Below are 23,157 nucleotides of genomic sequence, written 5' to 3' on the forward strand. Positions count from 1 at the left end.
ACAGTATGATAGAAGCATAAAAACAGACACACAGATCAGTGGAACAGAACAGAGATCCCAGAAATAAACTCACAGATACATGATCAATTGCTTTGTGACAAAGGAGCCAAGAAGGTACAATGGGGAAAACAGTCTCTTCAATAAATGGTGCTGGGAAAACTAAACTATATGTAAAAGAATGAAACTGAACTACTATCGTATACCATACATAACAGATGAATGAATAAAAAAGATGTGGTGTATATATACAATGGAATTTGGCCATTAAAAAAGAAGGAAAACTTACCATTTGAGATGCCATGGATGGACTTAAGGGCATTATGCTAAGTGCAATAAGTCAGAAAGAGAATGATGAATACTGTATGATTTTATATGTGGCATTATAAACAACAACAACAACAACAAAAATAGAGAACATAGGTGCTTGCCAGACACCAGGGCATGGAGAGATGGGTGAAATGGGTCAAAAGTTAGAAAGTTCCAGTTATAAAATACATAAGTCATGAGGATGTAATGTACTGCATGGTGACTATAGTCAATACTGTACTGTGCATTTGAAATTTGTGAAGAGAGTAAATCTTAAAAATTCTCATCACAAGAAAAAATGTAACAATGTATGGTAACTGATTTAACTTCACTTATTGTGGTGATCATTTCCCAATATACACAAATATGAAATCTTTATGTTGTATACTTGAAACTAACATAATACTATATGGCAATTATATTTCATTAAAAAAATAACAAAACAAAACGTCCATATTTTCCTGCGATAAAGTATTGCAATCAGGACTCTGGTATTAGTTTGCTAGGGCTGCCTTAACAAAATAGTACAGACTTGGGTGGCCAAAACCACAAAAATTTACTTTCTCACAGTTCTAGGGGGTGTAAGTTGAAGCACAAGGTGCTGGCAGGGTTAGTTTCCTCTATTTAGCTTGGAGATGGATACCCTCTCGCTGACTGTATTCTCTTTGTATGTACAAACCTGCGTGCAAAAATTTCATCTTCTTAAAATTAAGGGACCAGTCAGATTGCATTAAATGGTAGGCCCCATTCTGAGGGCCTCGTTTTAACTTAAACAGAGATTTGAAAACTTACCTCCAAATATCCTTACCTTAAACAGAGATTTGAAAACTTACCTCCAAATACCCTTACCTTCTGGTACGCATATGGGAGGGGGGTTGGCATGACAGTCCGTAGCATGCCTGAAGAATAAAGCAGTTGAGCGATTTAGAGCAAGACAGAGCCCGAAGCGGAACAGATCGCTGCTGGAGGAGTAAGAACACTCCATGAAGATTGTGGGAGGAGCCACCGGGCGTAGGAAGGAGGTGGGGTCTTTTGCTAACTACACTGCCGCCCACACCCAGTATGGCTGTTTACTGTGCGAACGCGGTTGTGCATTCCTTGAAAATAGAGAGGCATTCAGGAGGGGCCGTGGCTTTGACTCCTAGCCTGTGACTCCGCGCAAGTGTCGGCTATCCAGGCGGAGCAGGGAAGCGGGCGTCGGCTGGCGGGCTGCAGATGGGCGCCAGTGCGCGGGCACCGGGCGGAGGATGCACCGGGCGCTACGACCGGTTCACCGCGGCCGCCCCCGCGCCCCAGACGCTGGGCCTTAGTGCTGGCGGAGGAGGCGGCGAGAGTGGGGCTGCCGGGCGGCAGCAGGGCCCTCGCCGTCATGCCGTGGATGAGCGGCGGCAGGCGGCGGCGGCGGCGGCGGCGGCGGGGACAGCAGCGCGAGGCCCCGCGGGAGCAGCCGCCGCCCGCGGCCCCCGCGCCCTCCGCGCAGCCACCCTTGCGGGCCCGGGAGAGCGCCGAGCTGCAGCTGCCCGCCGGCTGGGAGGAGGCGCGCGACTACGACGGCCGCGTCTTCTACATCGACCACAACACGCGCCAGACGTCGTGGATCGACCCCCGCGACAGGTAAGGGGGGCGCGGGGGCGGTGTGACTCTGAGGGAGTGCCACCTCCGGCGGCTGAAGCGCTGGCGGATGCCCTGGCGATATGCTCCGCCCAGCTAGGAGCCGTCCGGAGCCCCTAAACTTGGGTCCGGTGCGTGGGTTACCCGGTAGGCCGAAGTAGTTAATTGGGTCGTACGCTCTTCGCGGTCTCGCCTATCCCTGTCAGGCCTCCGCGGCCCACCGCCACCCGGCTATGGCCCAACAGGCGCCCCACGACCTCGCGGTGGCCAGATGAGCTGTCGTCTTGGAGCACAAACGTGCACCCCAGCCTCGTGGTGTGGGTTCCTTGTCTGGCGGGCAAGTTTCCATTCGAAGACTGTGCCAGATGGGACACTTCAGGGATTCCCGATTCTTTGGAGTAACCTTAAAAGTTAAAAGTTGAGTTAAAAATCTGATTGAAAAAGCCTGTGTACTGCGGCGAGAATGGATTGTGATTAGACCCATATGCTTTTTGAACGAAGGGAAAAAAAGCTAAATTTTAGCTTACCGTTTTGTGCAAGATACGAAAAGACCACTAAGTCTTATTATTCATATAAATAAATCTTATGGAGTAAAAACGAATACCTTTAAAACTACTACCATATTAAATTTAAGTTCATCTAATGATGCTTTCTCTTAATTTTTGCTCAATTGTCTGCTGCGTTCAATGTTCAGCCGCTTTTAGAGAGATGGATTTTTTTGTGGAGTTGGAATTCTGTTCAAACTGAGCCTTTCCAGTGATTATCTGATATCTTGTTCTGTCTGGAGCAACTTCTCTCCACCCTGGGCCTGAGTGCCAGAAAGGAAATACTGCAAGCTTCCCAGTGATTTTCAGAAGAAAATCTGAAAACGCCCAGTGTGGTGACAGGCTCCTGATTCCTCCTACCTGTACTGGAAAGGCAGTGCTTCTGGCACAGGCATTTCAAAATACGCTCTTTTATTTTATAAAAAAGGAGACAATCTGCTGAATTATTGTTTAAGGATTTCTCTGGGTTCTGATAGGGAAAAACCAAGCAAAAGGATCGATTCCCTAACATTCACTCTCAGTGTTGCAACCTTCTGGACTCAGAAATTTATATGAATCCTAGCAGAAATTTAAAGGTTAGTAAGATTGTTAGTTATGTTGAAAATGTAACTATGAGATGAGATCATATAATTTTAACCAAAAGCTAGAGCCACAGCTGTCTGATCAAGCCTTGGATGGTTCTGGAGTTACTAAAACTGCTTGGAATATGGTGTCTTTTTATGCTGTAAGTCTGTTAAAAATCCAAACAGCTGGAAAATGAACCAATTAAATGTACTGTTTTTGCTTAGAAGAGGCCACGGGTGATTTTATGAGGGTAATATAAAAATTTGTCTTGGAGTGGGGATTCATAATGAAACTACAAATGTGTAAGTTTCTGTTTTAATGATAAATCAAGCAACAAAAGTGAGCAGACTATAGAAATCAGGTTGTATAATCTTCATTTCCATGTCATTCAGATACATTTCCTAGCTTCCTTTTTATGAAGATTAGTTTGTGTAATTGAATAGCATTTTACACTTCTTTTTCAACATCACTTAGCTACAGGTTCAAAAAAAGTACCACTTAAATGCTAAAAGTACCAATCCAGTGAACAAAAGTGAATATGTTGCTTATTTTTTTTTTTGCAAAGTAACAACATATGAGTCTTTTATGAGCTAATTTTTTTACCTTTTTTTTTTTTTTTTTTGCGGTATGCGGGCCTCTCACTGCTGTGGCCTCTGCCATTGCCGAGCACAGGCTCCAGACGCTCAGGCCCAGTGGCCATGGCTCACGGGCCCAGCTGCTCCGCGGCACGTGGGATCCTCCCTGACCGGGGCACAAACCTGCGTCCCCTGCATCGGCAGGCAGACTCTCACCCACTGCGCCACCAGGGAAGCCTTGAGATAATTTTTTTAAAACATCTTTATTGGAGTATAATTGCTTCACAACCGTGTGTTACATTCCGCTTTATATCAAAGCGAAATCAGCTATACAAATACATATATCCCCATATCTCCTCCCTGTTGCGTCTCCCTCCCACCTTCCTCATCTCACCCCTCTAGGTGGTCAGGAAGTACCAAACTGATCTCCCTGTGCTATGCAGCTGCTTCCCACTAGCTATTTCACATTGGGTGGAGTATATATGTCAATGTTACTCTCTCACTTCGTCCCAGCTTACCCTTCCCCCTCCCTGTGTTCTCAAGTCCATTCTCCACATCTGGGTCTTTATTCCTGTCCTGCCCCTAGGTTCTAAACAACCTTTTTTTTTTTTAAATTCCATATATATGTGTTAGCGTACAGTATTTGTTTTTCTCTTCCTGACTTACTTCACTCTGTATGACAGATTCTAGGTCCATCCACCTCACTACAGTAACTCAGTTTCATTTCCTTTTATGGCTGAGTAATATTCCATGTATGTATGTGCCACATTTTTTTTTTAACATCTTTATTGGAGTATAATTGCTTTACAATGGTGTGTTAGTTTCTGCTTTATAACAAAGTGAAGCAGTTATACATATACATATGTTCCCATATCTCTTCCCTCTTGCGTCCCCCTCCCTCCCACCCTCCCTATCCCACCCCTCTAGGTGGTCACAAAGCACCGAGCTGATCTCCCTGTGCTATGCGGCTGCTACCCACTAGCTATCTGTTTTACGTTTGGTAGTGTATATATGTCCGTGACACTCACTTTGTCACAGCTTACCCTTCCCCCTCCCCATATCCTCAAGTCCATTCTATAGTAGGTCTGTGTCTTTATTCCCGTCTTACCCCTAGGTTCTTCATGATCTTTTTTTTTTCTTAGATTCCATATATATATATATGTGTTAGCATACGGTATTTCTTTTTCTCTTTCTGTCTTACTTCACTCTGTATGACAGACTCTAGGTCCATCCACCTCACTACAAATAACTCAATTTCGTTTCTTTTTATGGCCGAGTAATATTCCATTGTATATTTGTGCCACATCTTCTTTATACATTCATCTGTTGATGGACACTTAGGTTGCTTCCATGTCCTGGCTATTGTAAGTAGAGCTGCAGTGAACATTTTGGTACATGACTCTCTTTGAATTATGGTTTTCTCAGGGTATATGCCCAGTAGTGGGATTGCTGGGTCATATGGTAGTTCTATTTTTAGTTTTTTAATGAACCTCCATACTGGTCTCCATAGTGGCTATACCAATTTACATTCCCACCAACAGTGTAGGAGGGTTTTCTTTTCTCCACACCCTCTCCAGCGTTTATTGTTTGTAGACCTTTTGATGATGCCCCTTCTGACCAGTGTGAGGTGATACCTCATTGTAGTTTTGATTTGCATTTCTCTAATGATTAATGATGTTGAGCATTCTTTCATGTGTTTGTTGGCAGTCTGTATATCTTCTTTGGAGAAATGTCGTGTAGGTCTTCTGTCCGTGTTTGGATTGGGTTGTTTGTGTTTTTGATACTGAGCTGCATGAGCTGCTTGTAAATTTTGGAGATTAATCCTTTTTCAGTTGCTGTATTTGCAAATATTTTCTCCCATTCTAAGGGTTGTCTTTTCGTCTTGTTTATGGTTTCCTTTGCTTTGCAAAAGCTTTGAGGTTTCATTAGGTCCCATTTGTTTATTTTTGTTTTTATTTCCATTTCTCTAGGAGGTGGGTCAAAAACGATATTGCTGTGATTTATGTCATAGAGTGTTCCGTTTGTTTTCCTCTAAGAGTTTGATAGTATCTGGCCTTACATTTAGGTCTCTAATCCATTTTGAGTTAATTTTTGTGTATGGTGTTAGGGAGTGTTCTAATTACTTCTTTTACATGTAGCTGTCCAGTTTTCCCAGCACCACTTATTGAAGAGGCTATCTTTTCTCCGTTGTATATTCTTGCCTCCTTTATCAAAAACAAGGTGACCATATGTAGTGGGTTTATCTCTGGGCTTTCTATCCTGTTCCATTGATCTATATATTTGTTGTTTTTTTTTTTGTGGTACACGGGCCTCTCACTGTTGTGGCCTCTCTGTTGTGGAGCACAGGCTCCGGATGCGCAGGCTCAGTGGCCATGGCTCACGGGCACAGCCGCTTCGTGGCACGCGGGATCTTCCCTGACCAGGGCACGAACCCGTATCCCCTGCATCGGCAGGCGGACTCTCTACCACTGCGCCACCAGGGAAGCCCTTATATTTCTGTTTTTGTGCCAGTACCGTACTTTTTTTTTTTTTTTACATCTTTAGAGTATAATTGCTTTACAGTGGTGTGTTAGTTTCTGCTTTATAACAAAGTGACTCAGTTATACATATACATATGTTCCCATATCTCCTCCCTTTTGCGTCTCCCTCCCTCCCAATCCCAGCCCTCCAGGCAGTCACAAAGCACTGAGCTGATCTCCCTGTGCTATGTGGCTGCTTCCTACTAGCTATCTACCTTACGTTTGGTAGTGTTTATATGTCCATGCCTCTCTCTCGCGTTGTCACAGCTTACCCTTCCCCCTTCCCATATCCTCAAGTCCATTCTCTAGTAGGTCTGTGTCTTTATTCCTGTCTTACCCCTAGGTTCTTCATGACATTTTTTTTCTTAAATGCCATATATATGTGTTAGCATATGGTATTTGTCTTTCTCTTTCTGACTTACTTCACTCTGTATGACAGACTCTAGGTCTATTCACCTCATTACAAATAGCTCAATTTCATTCCTTTTAATGGCTGACTAATATTCCATTGTGTATATGTGCCACATCTTCTTTATCCATTCATGTGATGATAGACACTTAGGTTTTTTCCATCTCTGGGCTATTGTAAATAGAGCTGCAATGAACATTTTGGTACATGACTCTTTTTGAATTATGGTATTCTCAGGGGTGTCTGCCCAGTAGTGGGATTACTGTGTCATATGGTAGTTCTATTTGCAGTTTTTTTAAGGAACCTCCATACTGTTCTCCATAGTGGCTGTACCAGTTCACATTCCCACCAGCAGTGCAAGAGTGTTCCCTTTTCTCCACACTCTCTCCAGCATTTATTGTTTCTAGATTTTTTGATGATGGCTTTTCTGACTGCTGTGAGATGGTATCTCATTGTAGTTTTGACTTGCATTTCTCTAATGATTAATGATGTTGAGCATTCTTTCATGTGTTTGTTGACAGTCTGTATATCTTCTTTGGAGAAATGTCTATTTAGGTCTTCTGCCCATTTTTGGATTGGGTTGTTTGTTTTCTTTGTTATTGAGCTGCATGAGCTGCTTATAAATTTTGGAGATTAATCTTTTGTCAGTTGCTTCATTTGCAAATATTTTCTCCCATTTTGAGGGTTGTCTTTTGGTCTTGTTTATGGTTTCCTTTGCTGTGCAAAAGCTTTGAAGTTTCATTAGGTCTCATTTGTTTATTTTAGTTTTTATTTCCATTTCTCTAGGAGGTGGGTCAAAAAGGATCTTGCTGTGATTTATGTCATAGAGTATTCTGCCTATGTTTTCCTCTAAGAGCTTGATAGTTTCTGGGCTTACATTTCGGTGTTTAATCCATTTTGAGCTTATTTTGTTGTATGGTGTTAGGGAGTGATCTAATCTCATACTTTTACATGTACCTGCCCAGTTTTCCCAGCACCACTTATTGAAGAGGCTGTCCTTTCTCCACTGTATATTCCTGCCTCCTTTATCAAAGATAATGTGACCATATGTGCATGGGTTTATCTCTGGGCTTTCTATCGTGTTCCATTGATCTATCTTTCTGTTTTTGTGCCAGTACCATACTGTCTTGATTACTGTAGCTTTGTAGTATAGTCTGAAGTCAGGGAGCCTAATTCCTCCAGCTCCATTTTTCGTTCTCAAGATTGCTTTGGCTATTCAAGGTCTTTTGTGTTTCCATACAAATTGTGAAATTATTTGTTCTAGTTCTGTGAAAAATGCCAGTGGTAGTTTGATAGGGATTGCATTGAATCTGTAGATTGCTTTGGGTAGTAGAGTCATTTTCACAATGTTGATTCTTCCAATCCAAGAACATGTTATATCTCTCCATCTATTTGTATCATCTATAATTTCTTTCATCAGTGTCTTATAATTTTCTGCATACAGATCTTTTGTCTCCTTAGGTAGGTTTGTTCCTAGATATTTTATTCTTTTTGCTGCAGTGGTAAATGGGAGTGTTTTCTTGATTTCACTTTCAGATTTTTCATCATTAGTGTATAGGAATGCCAGAGATTTCTGTGTATTAATTTTGTATCCTACTACTTTACCAAATTCATTGATTAGCTCTAGTAGTTTCCTGGTAGCATATTTAGGATTCTCTATATATAGTATCATGTCATCTGCCAGCAGTGACAGCTTTACTTCTTCTTTTCTGATTCGGATTGCTTTTATTTCGTTTTCATGTCTGATTGCTGTGGCTAAAACTTCCAAAACTATGTTGAATAAGAGTGGTGAGACTGGGCAACCTTGTCATGTTCCTGATCTTAGTGGAAATGCTTTCAGTTTTTCACCATTGAGGACGATGTTGAATGTGGGTTTGTCATACATGGCCTTTATTATGTTGAGGAAAGTTCCCTCTATGCCTACTTTCTGCAGGGTTTTTATCTAAATGGGTGTTGAATTTTGTTGAAAGCTTTCTCTGCATCTATTGAGATGATCATATGGTTTTTCTCCTTCAGTTTGTTAATATGGTTTATCACATTGATAGATTTGTGTATATTGAAGAATCCTTGCATTCCTGGAATAAACCCCACTTGATCATGGTGTATGATCCCTTTAATGTGCTGTTGGATTCTGTTTGCTAATATTTTGTTGAGGATTTTTGCATCTATGTTCATCAGTGATATTGGCCTGTAGTTTTCTTTCTTTGTGACATCCTTGTCTGGGTTTGGTATTAGGGTGATGGTGGCCTCGTAGAATGAATTTGGGTGTGTTCCTCCCTCTGCTATATTTTGGAAGAGTTTGAGAAGGAGAGGTTTAGCTCTTCTCTAAATGTTTGATAGAATTCACCTGTGAAGCCATCTGGTCCCGGGCTTTTGTTTGTTGGAAGATTTTTAATCACAGTTTCAATTTCAGTGCTTGTGATTGGGCTCTTCATATTTTCTATTTCTTCCTGATTCAGTCTTGGCAGGTTGTGCATTTCTAAGACTTTGTCCATTTCTTCCAGGCTGTCCGTTTTATTGGCATAGAGTTGCTTGTAGTAATCACTCAATGATCTTTTGTATTTCTGCAGTGTCAGTTGTTACTTCTCCTTTTTCATTTCTAATTCTATTGATTTGAGTCTTCTCCCTTTTTTTCTTGATGAGTCTGGCTAATGGTTTGTCAATTTTGTTTATCTTCTCAAAGAACCAGCTGTTAGTTTTATTGATCTTTGCTATCGTTTCCTTCATTTCTTTTTCATTTATTTCTGATCTGATTTTTATGATTTCTTTCATTCTGCTAACTTCGGGGTTTTTTTGTTCTTCTTCTCTAATTGCTTTAGGTGCAATGTTAGGTTATTTGAGATGTTTTCTGTTTCTTAAGGTGGGCTTGTATTGCTATAAACTTCCCTCTTAGAACTCTTCTGCTGCATCCCATAGGTGTTGGGTCATCGTGTCTCCATTGTCATTTGTTTCTAGGTATTTTTTGATTTTTTTGATTTCTTCAGTGATCACTTCGTTATTAAGTAGTGTATTGTTTAGCCTCCATGTGTTTGTATTTTTCACAGATAGTTTCCTGTAATTGATATCTAGTGTCATAGCGTGTGGTCAGAAAAGATACTTGATACAATTTTCTTAAATTTACCAAGGCTTGATTTGTGACCCAAGATATGGTCTATCCTGGAGAATGTTCCGTGAGCACTTGAGAAAAATGTGTATTCTGTTGTTTTTGGATGGAGTTTCCTATAAATAACAAGTCCATCTTGTTTAATGTATCATTTAAAGCTTGTGTTTCCTTATTCATTTTCATTTTAGATGATCTGTCCATTGGTGAAAGTGGGGTGTTAAAGTCCCCTACTATGAATGTGTTAATGTTGATTTCCCCTTTTATGGCTGTTAGTATTTGCCTTATGTATTGAGGTGCTCCTGTGTTGGGTGCATAAATATTTACAATTGTTATATCTTCTTCTTGGATCGATCCCTTGATCATTATGTAGTGTCCTTCTTTGTCTCTTCTATTAGTCTTTATTTTAAAGTCTATTTTGTCTGATACGAGAATTGCTACTCCAGCTTTCTTTTGGTTTCCATTTGCATGAAATATCTTTTTCCATCCCCTTACTTTCAGTCTGTATGTGTCTCTAGGTCTGAAGTGGGTCGCTTGTAGACAGGAAATATATGGGTCTTGTTTGTGTATCCATTCAGCCAATCTGTGTCTCTTGGTGGGAGCATTTAGTCCATTTACATTTAAGGTAATTATCGATATGTATGTTCCTATTCCCATTTTCTTAATTGTTTTGGGTTCATTATTGTAGGTATTTTTCTTCTCTTGTGTTTCTTGCCTAGAGAAGTTCCTTTAGCATTTATTGTAAAGCTGGTTTGGTGGTGCTGAACTCTCTCAGGTTTTGCTTGTCTGTAAAGTTTTTAATTGCTCCATCAAATGTGAATGAGATCCTTGCTGGGTAGAGTAATCTTGGTTGTAGGTTTTTCTCCTGCATCACTTGCAATATGTCCTGCCACTCCCTTCTGTCTTGCAGAGTTTCTGCTGAAAGATCAGCTGTTAACCTTATGGGGATTCCCTTGTGTGTTATTTGTTGTTTTTCCCTTGGTGCTTTTAATATGTTTTCTTTGTATTTAATTTTTGACAGTTTGATTAATATGTGTCTTGGCATATTTCTCCTTGGATTTATCCTGTATGGGACTCTCTGTGCTTCCTGGACTTGATTAACTATTTCCTTTCCTATATTAGGGAAGTTTTCAACTCTAATCTCTTCAAATATTTTCTCGGTCCCTTTCTTTTTCTCTTCTTCTTCTGGAACCCCTATAATTCGTATGTTCGTGCATTTAATGTTGTCCCAGAGGTCTCTGAGACTGTCCTCAGTTCTTTTCATTCTTTTTTCTTTATTCTGCTGTGCAGTAGTTATTTCCACTAGTTTATCTTCCAGGTCACTTATCCGTTCTTCTGCCTCAGTTATTCTGCTATTGATCCCATCTAGAGTATTTTTAATTTCATGTATTTTGTTGTTCATCGTTGCTTGTTTCATCTTTAGTTCTTCTAGGTCCTTGTTAAATGTTTCTTGCATGTTGTCTATTTCCAAGATTTTGGATCATCTTTAGTATCATTATTCTGAATTCTTTTTCAGGTAGACTGCCTATTTCCTCTTCATTTGTTAAGTCTGGTGGGTTTTTATCTTGCTCCTTCATCTGCTGTGTGTTTTTCTGTCTTCTCATTTTGCTTATCTTACTGTGTTCAGGGTCTCTTTTTTGCAGGCTGCAGGTTCGTAGTTCCTGTTGTTTTTGGTGTCTGTCCTCTGGTTAAGGTTGGTTCAGTGTGTTGTGTAGGCTTCCTGGTGGAGGGGACTAGTGCCTATGTTCTGGTGGATGAGGCTGGATCTTTCCTTTCTTGTGGGCAGGTCCATGTCTGGTGTTGTGTTTCGGGGTGTCTGTGGCCTTATTATGATTTTAGGCAGCCTCTCTGCTAATGGGTGGAGTTGTGTTCCTGTCTTGCTAGTTGTTTGGCATAGGATGTCCAGCACTGTAGCTTGCTGGTCATTGAGTGAAGCTGGGTGCTGGTGTTGAGATGGAGACCTCTGGGAGATTTTCGCCATTTGATATTATATGGGGCTGGGAGGTCTCTTGTTGACCTGTGTCCTGAAGTTGGCTCTCCCACCTCAGAGGCACAGCAGTGACTCCTGACCATAGGACCAAGAGCCCTTCATACACATGGCTCAGAATAAAAGGGAGAAAAAGTAGAAAGATAGAATTAGTAGAAGAAAGAAAGAAAGAAAGAAAGAAAGAAAGAAAGAAAGAAAGAAAGAAAGAAGGATGGATGGAAAGAAAGTAAAAAAGAAAGAAGGAAAGAAAGGGAGGGAGGGAGGGAAGGAGGGAGGGAGGCAGGAAGGAAGGAGGGAAGGAAGGAAAAAACGAAAGAAAGAAGATAAAGTAAAATAAAATAAAGTAAGATAAAATATAATAAAGTTATTAAAATAAAAAAATAATTATTAAGAGAAAATACAAGGAAAAAAACTTAAAAATAAAAAGGACAGATAGAACTCTAGGACAAATGGTGGAAGCAAAGCTATACAGACAAAATGTGACACAGAAGCATACACATACACACTCACAAAAAGAGGAAAAGGGGAAAAAATCTTAAATCTTGCTGTCAAAGTCTACCTCCTCAATTTGGGATGATTCGTTGTCTAAAGGAGGGAAGGAAGGAAGGAAAGAAAGAAAGAATATAAAGTAAAATAAAATAAAGTTATTAAAATAAAAAGTAATTATTAAGAAAAAAAATTAAAAGAGGAACAAAACCAAAAACGGACAAATAGAGCCCTAGGACAAATGGTGGAGGCAAAGCTATACAGAGAAAATCTCACACAGAAGCATACACATACATACTCACAAAAAGAGGAAAAGGGGAAAAATCATAAATCTTGCTCTCAAAGGCCACCTCGTTAATTTGGGATGATTCGTTGTCTATTCATGTATTCCACAGATGCAGGGTATATCAAGTTGATTGTGGAGCTTTAATCCGCTGCTCCTGAGGCTGCCGGGAGAGATTTCCCTTTCTCTTCTTTGTTCGCACAGCCCCCAGGGGCTCAGCTTTGGATTTGGCCCCGCCTCTGCGTGTAGGTCGCTGGAGGGCGTCTGTTCTTCGCTCAGACAGGACGGGGTTATAGGAGCTGCTGATTCGGGGGCTCTGGCTCCCTGAGGCCCGCGGGAGGGAGGGGCACGGAGTGCGGGGCTGGCCTTTGGCGGCAGAGGCCGCCTTGACGTTGGACCGGACTGAGGCGCACTGTGCGTTCTCCCGGGGGGTTGTCCCTGGACCCCGGGACCCTGGCAGTGGCAGGCTGCACAGGCTCCCCGGAAGGGGGGTGTGGATAGTGACCTGTGCTCGCACACAGGCTTGTTGGTGGCGGCAGCAGCAGCCTTAACGTCTCATGCCCGTCTCTGGGGTCTGTGCTTTTAGTCGCGGATCGCGCCCGTTTCTGGAGCTCCTTTAAACAGCGCTCTTAATCCCCTCTCCTCGCGCACCAGGAAACAAAGAGGGAAGAAAAAGTCTCTTGCCTCTTCGGCAGCTCCAGACCTTTTCCCGGACTCCCTCCTGGCTAGCCGTGGCGCACTAATCCCCTGCAGGCTGTGTTCACGCCGCCAACCCCAGTCCTCTCCCGGTGCTCCGACCGAAGCCCGAGCCTCAGCTCCAAACCCCGCCCGCCCCGGCAGGTGAGCAGACAAGCCTCTCGGGCTGGTGAGTGCCGGTCGGCACCGATCCTCTGTGCGGGAACCTCCCCGCTTTGCTGTCTGCACCCCTGTTGCTGTGCTCTCCTGCGCGGCCCCGAAGCTCCCCACTCCGCCACCCGCAGTCTCCGCCCGCGAAGGGGCTTTCTAGTATGTGGAAACCTTTCTTCTTCACAGCTCCCTCCCACTGGTGCAGGGCCCGTCCCTATTCCTTTGTCTCTGTTTATTCTTTTTCTCTTTTGCCGTACCGAGGTACGTGGGGACTTTCTTGCCTTTTGGGAGGTCTGAGGTCTTCTGCCAGCGTTCAGTAGGTGTTCTGTAGGAGTTGTTCCACGTGTAGATGTATTTCTGGTGTATCTGTGGGGAGGAAGGTGATCCATGCGTCTTACTCCGGTGATTTTTAAATGAACTAAGTTAGGCAGTGCGCAGAACTACAAAAATGGCAGCTGTTGCTAGTTGGATACAGAACACAAACATTGCACAGGACTCTAATTGGCAAGTTGGTTGTTAAGAGGAGAGAGATGAGAAAGTCTACTGGTTTGGTTGTCCAAGTAATGCACAAGTGTAAAATGTTAACAGTTACTGATGAGCTCAAATATAACCACTTGTGTGGGAATAAGTGTCAGTATTCAGACTTTCTTGTAGATGTATAAAGATCAGTTACAAACCTAAGAAATTATTCAAAAAGTTTATGTGTTTGGGAGGATGGTTTGGGGAACTGTTAAGATAGGGGCAGGGATAGGAGAGGCAAACAAAATGATACCATACAGCATTTGAAGACAGATTTTTTTAAACATCTTTATTGGAGTATAATTGCTTTTCAATGGTGTGTTAGTTTCTGCTTTATAACAAAGTGAATCAGTTATACATATACATATGTCCCCATATCTCTACCCTCTTGCGTCTTCCTCCCTCCCACCCTCCCTATCCCAGCCCTCTAGGTGATCACAATGCACTGAGCTGATCTCCCTGTGCTATGCAGCTGCTTCCCACTAGCTATCTGTTTTACGTTTGGTAGTGTATATAGGTCCATGCCACTCTCTCACGTTGTCACAGCTTACCCTTCCCCCTCCTCATATCCTTAAGTCCGTTCTCTTGTAGGTCTGTGTCTTTATTCCCGTCTTACCCCTAGGTTCTTCATGACATTTTCCCCCCTAGATTCCATATATATGTGTTAGCATACAGTATTTTTCTTTCTCTTTCTGACTTACTTCACTCTGTATGACAGACTCTAGGTCCAACCACCTCATTACAAATAGCTCAATTTTGTTTCTATTTATGGCTGAGTAATATTCCATTGTATATATGTGCCACATCTTCTTTATCCATTCATCCGATGATGGACACTTAGGTTTTATCCATCTCTGGGCTATTGTAAATAGAGCTGCAATGAACATTTTGGTACATGACTCTTTTTGAATTATGGTTTTCTCAGGGTATATGCCCAGTAGTGGGACTGCTGGGTCATATGGTAGTTCTATTTGTAGTTTTTTAGGGAACTTACATACTGTTCTCCATAGTGGCTGTACCAATTCACATTCCCACCAGCAGTGCAAGAGTGTTCCCTTTTCTCCACACCCTCTCCAGCATTTATTGTTTCTAGATTTTTTGATGATGGCCATTCTGACTGGTGAGATGATATCTCATTGTAGTTTTGATTTGCATTTCTGTAATGATTAATGATGTTGAGCATTCTTTCATGTGTTTCTTGGAAGTCTGTATATCTTCTTTGGAGAAATGTCTATTTAGGTCTCTGCCCATTTTTGAATTCGGTTGTTGGTTTTTTTGTTATTGAGCTGCATGAGCTGCTTATAAATTTTGGAGATTAATCCTTTGTCAGTTGCTTCATTTGCAAATATTTTCTCCCATTCTGAGGGTTGTCTTTTGTCTTGTTTATGGTTTCCTTTGCTGTGCAAAAGCTTTGAAGTTTCATTAGGTCTCATTTGTTTGTTTTTATTTCCATTTCTCTAGGAGGTGGGTCAAAAAGGATCTTGCTGTGATTTATATCATAGAGTGTTCTGCCTATGTTTTCCTCTAAGATGTTGATAGTTTCTGGCCTTACAGTTAGGTCTTTAATCCATTTTGAGCTTATTTTTTTGTATGGTGTTAGGGAGTGATCTAATCTCATACTTTTACATGTACCTGTCCAGTTTTCCCAGCAGCACTTACTGAAGAGGCTGTCCTTTCTCCACTGTACATTCTTGCCTCCTTTATCAAAATAAGGTGACCATATGTGCTTGGGTTTATCTCTGGGCTTTCTGTCGTGTTCCATTGATCTATCTTTCTGTTTTTGTGCCAGTACCATACTGTCTTGATTACTGTAGCTTTGGGGTATACTATCAAGTCAGGGAGCCTGATTCCTCCAGCTCCATTTTTCATTCTCAAGATTCCTTTGGCTATCGGGGTCTTTTGTGTTTCCATACAAATTGTGAAATTTTTTGTTCTAGTTCTGGGAAAAATGCCAGTGGTAGTTTGATAGGGATTGCATTGAATCTGTAGATTGCTTTGGGTAGTAGAGTCATTTTCACAATGTTGATTCTTCCAATCCAAGAACATGGTATATCTCTCCATCTATTTGTATCATCTTTAAGTTCTTTCATCAGTGTCTTATACTTTTCTGCATACAGGTCTTTTGTCTCCTTAGGTAGCTTTATTCGTAGATATTTTATTCCTTTTGTTGCAATGGTAAATGGGAGTGTTTTCTTGATATCACTTTCAGATTTTTCATCATTAGTATATAGGAGTGCCAGATATTTCTGTGCATTAATTTTGTATTCTGCTACTTTACCAAATTCATTGATTAGCTCTAGTAGTTTTCGCATAGCATCTTTAGGATTCTCTATGTATAGTATCATGTCATCTTCAAACAGTGAAATGTTTACTTTTTCTTTTCCGATTTGGATTCCTTTTATTTCGTTTTCTTGTCTGATTGCTGTGGCTAAAAATTCCAAAACTGTGTTGAATAAGAGTGGTGAGACTGGGCAACCTTGTCTTGTTCCTGATCTTAGTGGAAATGGTTTCAGTTTTTTTACCGTTGAGGATGATGTTGGCTGTGGGTTTGTCATATATGGCCTTTATTATATTGAGGAAATTTCCCTCTATGCCTACTTTCTGCAGGGTTTTTATCATAAATGGGTGTTGAATTTTATCTAAAGCTTTCTCTGCATCTATGAGATGGTAATATGGTTTTCCCCCTTTGTTAATACGGTGTATCACATTGATTGATTTGCGTATATTGAAGAATCCTTGTTTCCTGGAATAAACCCCACTTGATCGTGGTGTATGATCCTTTTAATATGCTGTTGGATACTCTTTGCTAGTATTTTTTTGAGGACTTTTGCATCTATGTTCATCAGTGACATTGGCCTGTAGTTTTCTTTCTTTGTGACATCCTTGTCTGGTTTTAGTATCAGGGTCATGTTGGCCTCATAGAATGAGTTTGGGAGTGTTCCTCCCTCTGCTATATTTTGGAAGAGTTTGAGAAGGATAGGTGTTAGCTCTTCTCTAAATGTTTAATAGAATTCGCCAGTGAAGCCATCTGGATGCGCAGGCTCAGCAGTCATGGCTCACAGGCCTAGCCGGTCCGCGGCATGTGGGATCCTCCCAGACTGGGGCACGAACCCGTGTCCCCTGCATCAGCAGGCAGACTCTCAACCACTGCGCCACCAGGGAAGCCCCTGTTGGAAGATATTTAATCACAGTTTCAATTTCAGTGCTTGTGATTGGTCTGTTCATATTTTCTGTTTCTTCCTTATTTAGTCTTGGCAGGTTGTGCATTTCTAAGAATTTGTCCATTTCTTCCAGGTTGTCCATTTTATTGGCATGGAGTTGCTTGTAGTAATCTCTCATGATCTTTTGTATTTCTGCAGTGTCAGTTATTACTTCTCCTTTTTCATTGCTAATTCTATTGATTTGAGTCTTCTCCCTTTTTTTCTTGATGAGTCTGGCTAATGGTTTATCAATTTTGTTTATCTTCTCAAAGAACCACCTTTTTTTTTTTACATCTTTATTGGACTATAATTGCTTTTCAATGGTGTGTTAGTTTCTGCTTTATAACAAAGTGAATCAGTTATACATATACATATGTTCCCATATCTCTTCCCTCTTGCATCTCCTTCCTTCTCACCCTCCCTATCACACCCCGCTAGGTGGTCACAAAGCACCTAGCTGATCACCCTGTGCTATGCGGCTGCTTCCCACTAGCTATCTATTTTATGTTTGGTAGTGTATATATGTCCATGCCACTCTCTCACTTTGTTATAAAACCAGCTTTTAGTTTTATAGATCTTTGCTATTGTTTCCCTCTTTTGTTTTTCATTTATTTCTGATCTGATGTTTATGATTTCTTTCCTTCTGCTAACTTTGGCATTTTTTTTGTTCTTCTTTCTCCAGTTGCCTTAGGTGCAAGGTTACGTTGTTTATTTGAGATGTTTCCTGTTTCTTAAGATAGGATTGTATTGGTATAAACTTCCATCTTAGAACTGCTTTTCCTGTATACCATAGGTTTTGGGTCATCGTGTCTCCATTGTCATTTGTTTCTAGGTATATTTTGATTTCCTATTTGATTTCTTCAGTGATCACTTGGTTATTAAGTAGTGTATTGTTTAGCCTCTATGTGTTTCTATTTTTTACAGATCTTTTCCTGTAATTGATATCTAATGTCATAGCGTTGTGGTCGGAAAAGATACTTGGTACAATGTCAATTTTCTTAAATTTACCAGGGCTTGATTTGTGACCCACGATGTGATTGATCCTGGAGAATGTTCTATGAGCACTTGAGAAAAATGTGTATTCTGTTGTTTTTGGATGGAATGTCCTATAAATATCAATTAAGTCCATCTTGTTTAATGTATCATTTAAAGCTTGTGTTTCCTTATTTATTTTCATTTTGGATGATCTGTCCATTGGTGAAAGTGGCGTGTTAAAGTCCCTGTTAAAGTTGCTGTCGATTTCCCCTTTTATGGCTGTTAGTATTTGCCTTATGTATTGAGGTGCTCCTGTGTTGGGTGCATAAACATTTACAATTGTTATATCTTCTTCTTAGATTGATCCCTTGCTCATTATGTAGTGTCCTTCTTGGTGTCTTTATTTTAAAGTCTACTTTGTCTGATGTGAGAATTGCTACTCCAGCTTTCTTTCGATTTCCATTTGCATGGAATATCTTTTTCCATCCCCTGAGTTTCAGTCTGTATGTGTCCGTAGGTCTGAAGTGGGTCTCTTGTAGACAGCATACATATGGTTCTTGTTTTTGTATCCATTCAGCCAATCTGTGTCTTTTAGTGGGAGCATTTAATCCATTTACATTGAAGGTAATTATCGATATGTATGTTCCTATTCCCACTTTCTAAATTGTTTTTGGTTTGTTATTGTAGGTGTTTTCCTTCTCTTGTGTCCTTACCTAGAGAAGTTCCTTTAGCATTTGTTGTAAAGCTGGTCTGGTGGTGCTGAACTCTCTTAGCTTTTCCTTGCCTGTAAAGGTTTTAATTTCTCCATTAAATCTGAATGAGAAAAAAAAAAAAAATCTGAATGAGATCCATGCTCGGTAGAGCAATCTTGGTTGTAGTTTTTTCTCCTTCATCACTTTAAATATGTCCTGCCAGTCCCTTTTGGCTTGCAGAGTTCCTGCTGAAAGATCAGCTGTTAACCTTATGGGGATTACCTTGTGTGTTATTTGTTGTTTTTCCCTTGCTTCTTTTAATATGTTTTCTTTGTATTTAATTTTTGACAGTTTGATTAATATGTGTCTTGGCATATTTCTCCTTGGATTTACCCTGTATGGGACTCTCTGTGCTTCCTGGACTTGATTAACTATTTCCTTTTCCATATTAGGAAGTTTTCAACTCTAATCTCTTCAAGTATTTTCTCAGTCCCTTTCTTTTTCTCTTCTTCTTTGGAACACCTATAATTTGAATGTTGGTGAGTTTAATGTTGACCTCTTTAACCCAGAGGTCTCTGAGACTGTCCTCATTTCTTTTCATTGTTTTTTCTTTATTCTGCTCTCCAGAAGTTATTTCCACTATTTTATCTTCCAGGTCACTTATCCATTCTTCTGCCTCAGTTATTCTGCTATTGGTCCCTTCTAGAGTATTTTTAATTTCAATTTTTGTGTTGTTGATCATTGCTTGTTTCATCTTTAGTTCTTCTAGGTCCTTGTTAAATGTTTCTTGCATTTTGTCTATTCTATTTCCAAGATTTTGGATCATCTTTACTATCATTATTTTGAATTCTTTTTCAGGTAGACTGCCTATTTCCTCTTCATTTGTTAGGTCTGGTGGGTTTTTACCTTGCTCCTTCAACTGCTGTGTGTTTTTCTGTCTTCTCATTTTGCTTAACTTACTGTGTTCGGGGTCTCCTTTTCGCAGTCTGCAGATTTGTAGTTCCAGTTGTTTTTGATGTCTGTCCCCAGTGGTAAGGTTTGTTCAGTGGGCTGTGTTGGCTTCCTCGTGGAGGGGACTAGTGCCTGTGTTCTGGTGGATGAGGCTGGACGTTTTCTTTCTGGTGGGCAGGTTCACGTCTGGTGCTGTGTTTTGGCACGTCTGTGGCCTTATTATGATTTTAGGCAGCCTCTCTGCTAATGGGTGGGGTTGTGTTCCTGTCTTGCTAGTTGTTTGGCATAGAGTGTCCAAGCACTGCAGCTTGCTGGTTGTTGAGTGAAGGTGGGTCTTGGCGTTGAGATGGAGATCTCTGGGAGATTTTCGCTGTTGATATTACGTCGAGCCAGGAGGTCTCTTGTTGACCAGTGTCGTGAAGTTGGCTCTCCCAGCTCAGAGGCACATCACTGACACATGGCTGCAGCACCACGAGCCTTTCATCCACATGGCTCAGAATAAAAGGGAGGAAAAAATAGAAAGAAAGAAAGAAGATAAAATAAAATAAAATAGTTATTAAAATTAAAAAATAATTACTAAGAAAAAATTTGTAAAAAGTAATAAAAAAGGACAGAACTGTAGGACAATTGGTAAAAGCAAAGCTATTACAGACAAAATCACACACAGAAGCATACACATACACACTCACAAAAAGAGAAAAAGGAAAAAATATATATCTTTGCTGCCAAAGTCCACCTCCTCAATTTGGGATGATTCGTTGTCTGTTCAGGTATTCCACAGATGCAGGGTACATCAAGTTGATTTTGGAGATTTAATCCTCTGCTCCTGAGGCTGCTGGGAGAAATATCCCTTTCTCTTCTTTGTTAGCACAGCTCTCGGGGTTCATCTTTTGATTTGGAACCGCCTCTGCGTTTAGGGCGCCTGAGGGCGTCTGTTCTTCGCCCAGACAGGCCGGGGTTAAAGAAGCAGCTGATTCGGGGGCTCTGGCTCACTCAGGCCGGGGGGAGGGAGGGGTGCGGATGCGGCATGAGCCTGTGGCCGAAGAGGCCGGTGTGACACTGCAACAGCCTGAGGTGCGCTGTTTGTTCTCCTGGGGAAGTTGTCCCAGGATCACGGGACCCTGGTAGTGGCGGGCTGCACAGGCTCCCGGGAGGGGAGGTGTGGAGAGTGACCTGTGCTCACACACAGACTTCTTGGTGGCGGCAGAAGCAGCCTTAGCGTCTCATGCCCGTCTCTGTGGTCCGCGCTGATAGCCGCGGCTCGCGCAGTCTCTGGAGCTCCATTAAGCGTTGCTGTTAATCTCCTCGCGCACCAGGAAACAAAGAGAAGAAAAAGTCTCTTGCCTCTTCGGCAGGTCTAGACTTTTCCCCGCACTCCCTCCCGGCCAGCCGTGGTGCAGTAACCCCCTGCAGGCTGTGTTCATGCCGCCAATCCCCGTCCTCTCCCTGGGGTCCGACCGAAGCCCGAGCCTCAGCTCCCAGCCCCGCCCACCCCGGCGGGTGAGCAGACAAGCCTCTCGGGCTGGTGAGTGCCGATCGGCACGGATCCTCTGTGCGGGAATCTCTCTGCTTTACCCTCCGCACCCCTGTTGCTGCGCTCTCCTCCGCGGCTTCGAAGCTTCCCCGCTCCGCCACCCGCAGTCTCCGCCCGCGAAGGGGCTCCTAGTGTGTGGAAACATCTCTTCCTTCACAGCTCCCTTCCAGAGGTGCAGGTCCCGTCCCTATTCTTTTGTCTCTGTGTTCTCTTTTTTGTTTTGTCCTACCCAGGTACGTAGGGAGTTTCTTGCCTTTTGGGAGGTCTGAGGTCTTCTGCCAGCGTTCAGTAGGTGTTCTGTAGGAGTTGTTCCACGTGTCGTTGTATTTCGTGTATCTGTGGGGAGGAAGGTGATCTCGGCGTCTTACTCTTACGCCATCTTCGATTATCCATAAACTTGTTTTTAAGTATTTATTTCTTCTAGGTGCTATTTTCAAGTGGAATTTTCTTCTTTTTTTTTTTTTTTTTTGCTGTGGAAGTATTTTAAGTTGTGTTTCTTTTCAAAATGTAAATCCTTTTTTTTCTCTTTCTATAGGAATGTAAATTCATTTTAACACTGCAGGAATCACCCATGAGTGAGTCTTCATTACTGTTTCAATATGTTTCCTGTTAAGGGAAGGGGATGTCTATGGAGAAAGAAAGTTTTCCCAAGGTGACCTAGCTGGGACTGGGACTAATTTCTTTTCTTCTCTGATCCTGGCAGGGGAACTCTGCAACTCCCTCTGGTTCACTCATGGTCACCTGACCAGGACTGAGGCATACCTCCCAATTACAGAGATATTGGGTAGGCTTGTTTTTTAAAAAAATTTTTTTGCAGAAATTATATTTCACTGTAGGTGATTACCAGGTAGTGGGTATAATTCCCTGTGCTGTACATTATATTCTTGTTTCTTATCTATTTTAATAGTAGTTTAATAGCAGCTTGTATCCATTGATCCCATACCCCTAATTTGTCTCTTCCCCCTACCCTGTCACCTTTGGTAACCACCAGTTTGTTTTCTGTATCTGAGTCTGTTTCTGTTTTGCTGATACAGCTATTGTATTATTATTACTATTATAATTATTTCTGAATTCCACATGTAAGTGATATCAGATAGTATTTGTTTTTTCCTGTCTGACTTATTTCACTAAGCATGATATTCTCTAGGTCCATACATATTGTTGCAAATCGCAGGATTTCAGTCTTTTTCTATAACTGACTGATATCCCATTGTGTATACATATATATATATCTATGTATACACATATATAGATATATACAAATACCACATTTTCTTAATCCAGTTGTCCGTTGATGGACACGTAGGTTGCTTCCATATCTTGGCTATTGTAAATAAAGCAGCTGTGAACATTGGGGTACATGCATTTTTTCAAATTAGTGTTTTCATTCTTGTTCTGGATATATATAGGAGTGGAATTGCTGAGTCATATATGGTAGCTCTATTTTTAATTTATATAACAAGTCTCCATACTGGTCTCCACAGTGCATGCACCAGTTTCCTTTCCCACCAACAACATATGAGAGTTCCATTTCTCCACATTCTCACCAACATTTTGTTGTTTGTAGACTTTCTGATCATGGCCATTCTGACAGGTGTGAGAGGATACCTCACTGTAGTTTTGATTTGCATTTCCTTCATAGTGATGTTGAGCATCTTTTCAAGTGCCTGTTAGCCATCTGTGTGTCTTCTTTGGAAAGATGTCTGTTCAAGTCTTCTGCCCATGTTTTGTTTGGGTTGTTTGTTTGCTTTTTTTTTTTTTTTTTTTTTTTGCAGTACGTGGGCCTCTCACTGTTGTGGCCTCTCCCGTTGCGGAACACAGGCTCCGGACGCGCAGGCTCAGCAGCCAAGGCTCATGGGCCCAGCTGCTCCGCGGCATATGGGGTCCTCCCAGACTGGGGCATGAACACGTGTCCCCTGCATCAGCAGGCAGACTCTCAACCACTGCGCCACCAGGGAAGCCCTGTTTGTTTGCTTTTTGATATTGAGTTGTATGAACTGTTTGTATTTTTGGACATTAACCCCTTGTTGGTCACATAATTTGTAAATATCTTCT

General features: G+C 41.6%; 1 protein-coding gene across 1 annotated transcript in view; it reads left to right on the forward strand.

Moving 5' to 3' along the window:
- Positions 1-1,366: 1,366 nt before the first annotated feature.
- LOC114906402 (protein WWC3-like) overlaps positions 1,367-23,157 on the forward strand; it is a 145,031-nt gene continuing 123,240 nt past the window's right edge. The window contains 2 exon segments of the mRNA XM_029241197.1: positions 1,367-1,920; positions 2,124-2,254. Coding sequence (XP_029097030.1) covers positions 1,676-1,920; positions 2,124-2,254 — 376 coding nt within the window. The 5' untranslated portion in view covers positions 1,367-1,675.

This window comes from Monodon monoceros, unplaced genomic scaffold, assembly GCF_005190385.1.
Source record: "Monodon monoceros isolate NGI ecotype Baffin Bay Population unplaced genomic scaffold, NGI_Narwhal_1 Super_Scaffold_22, whole genome shotgun sequence".
NCBI lineage: Eukaryota > Metazoa > Chordata > Mammalia > Artiodactyla > Monodontidae > Monodon > Monodon monoceros.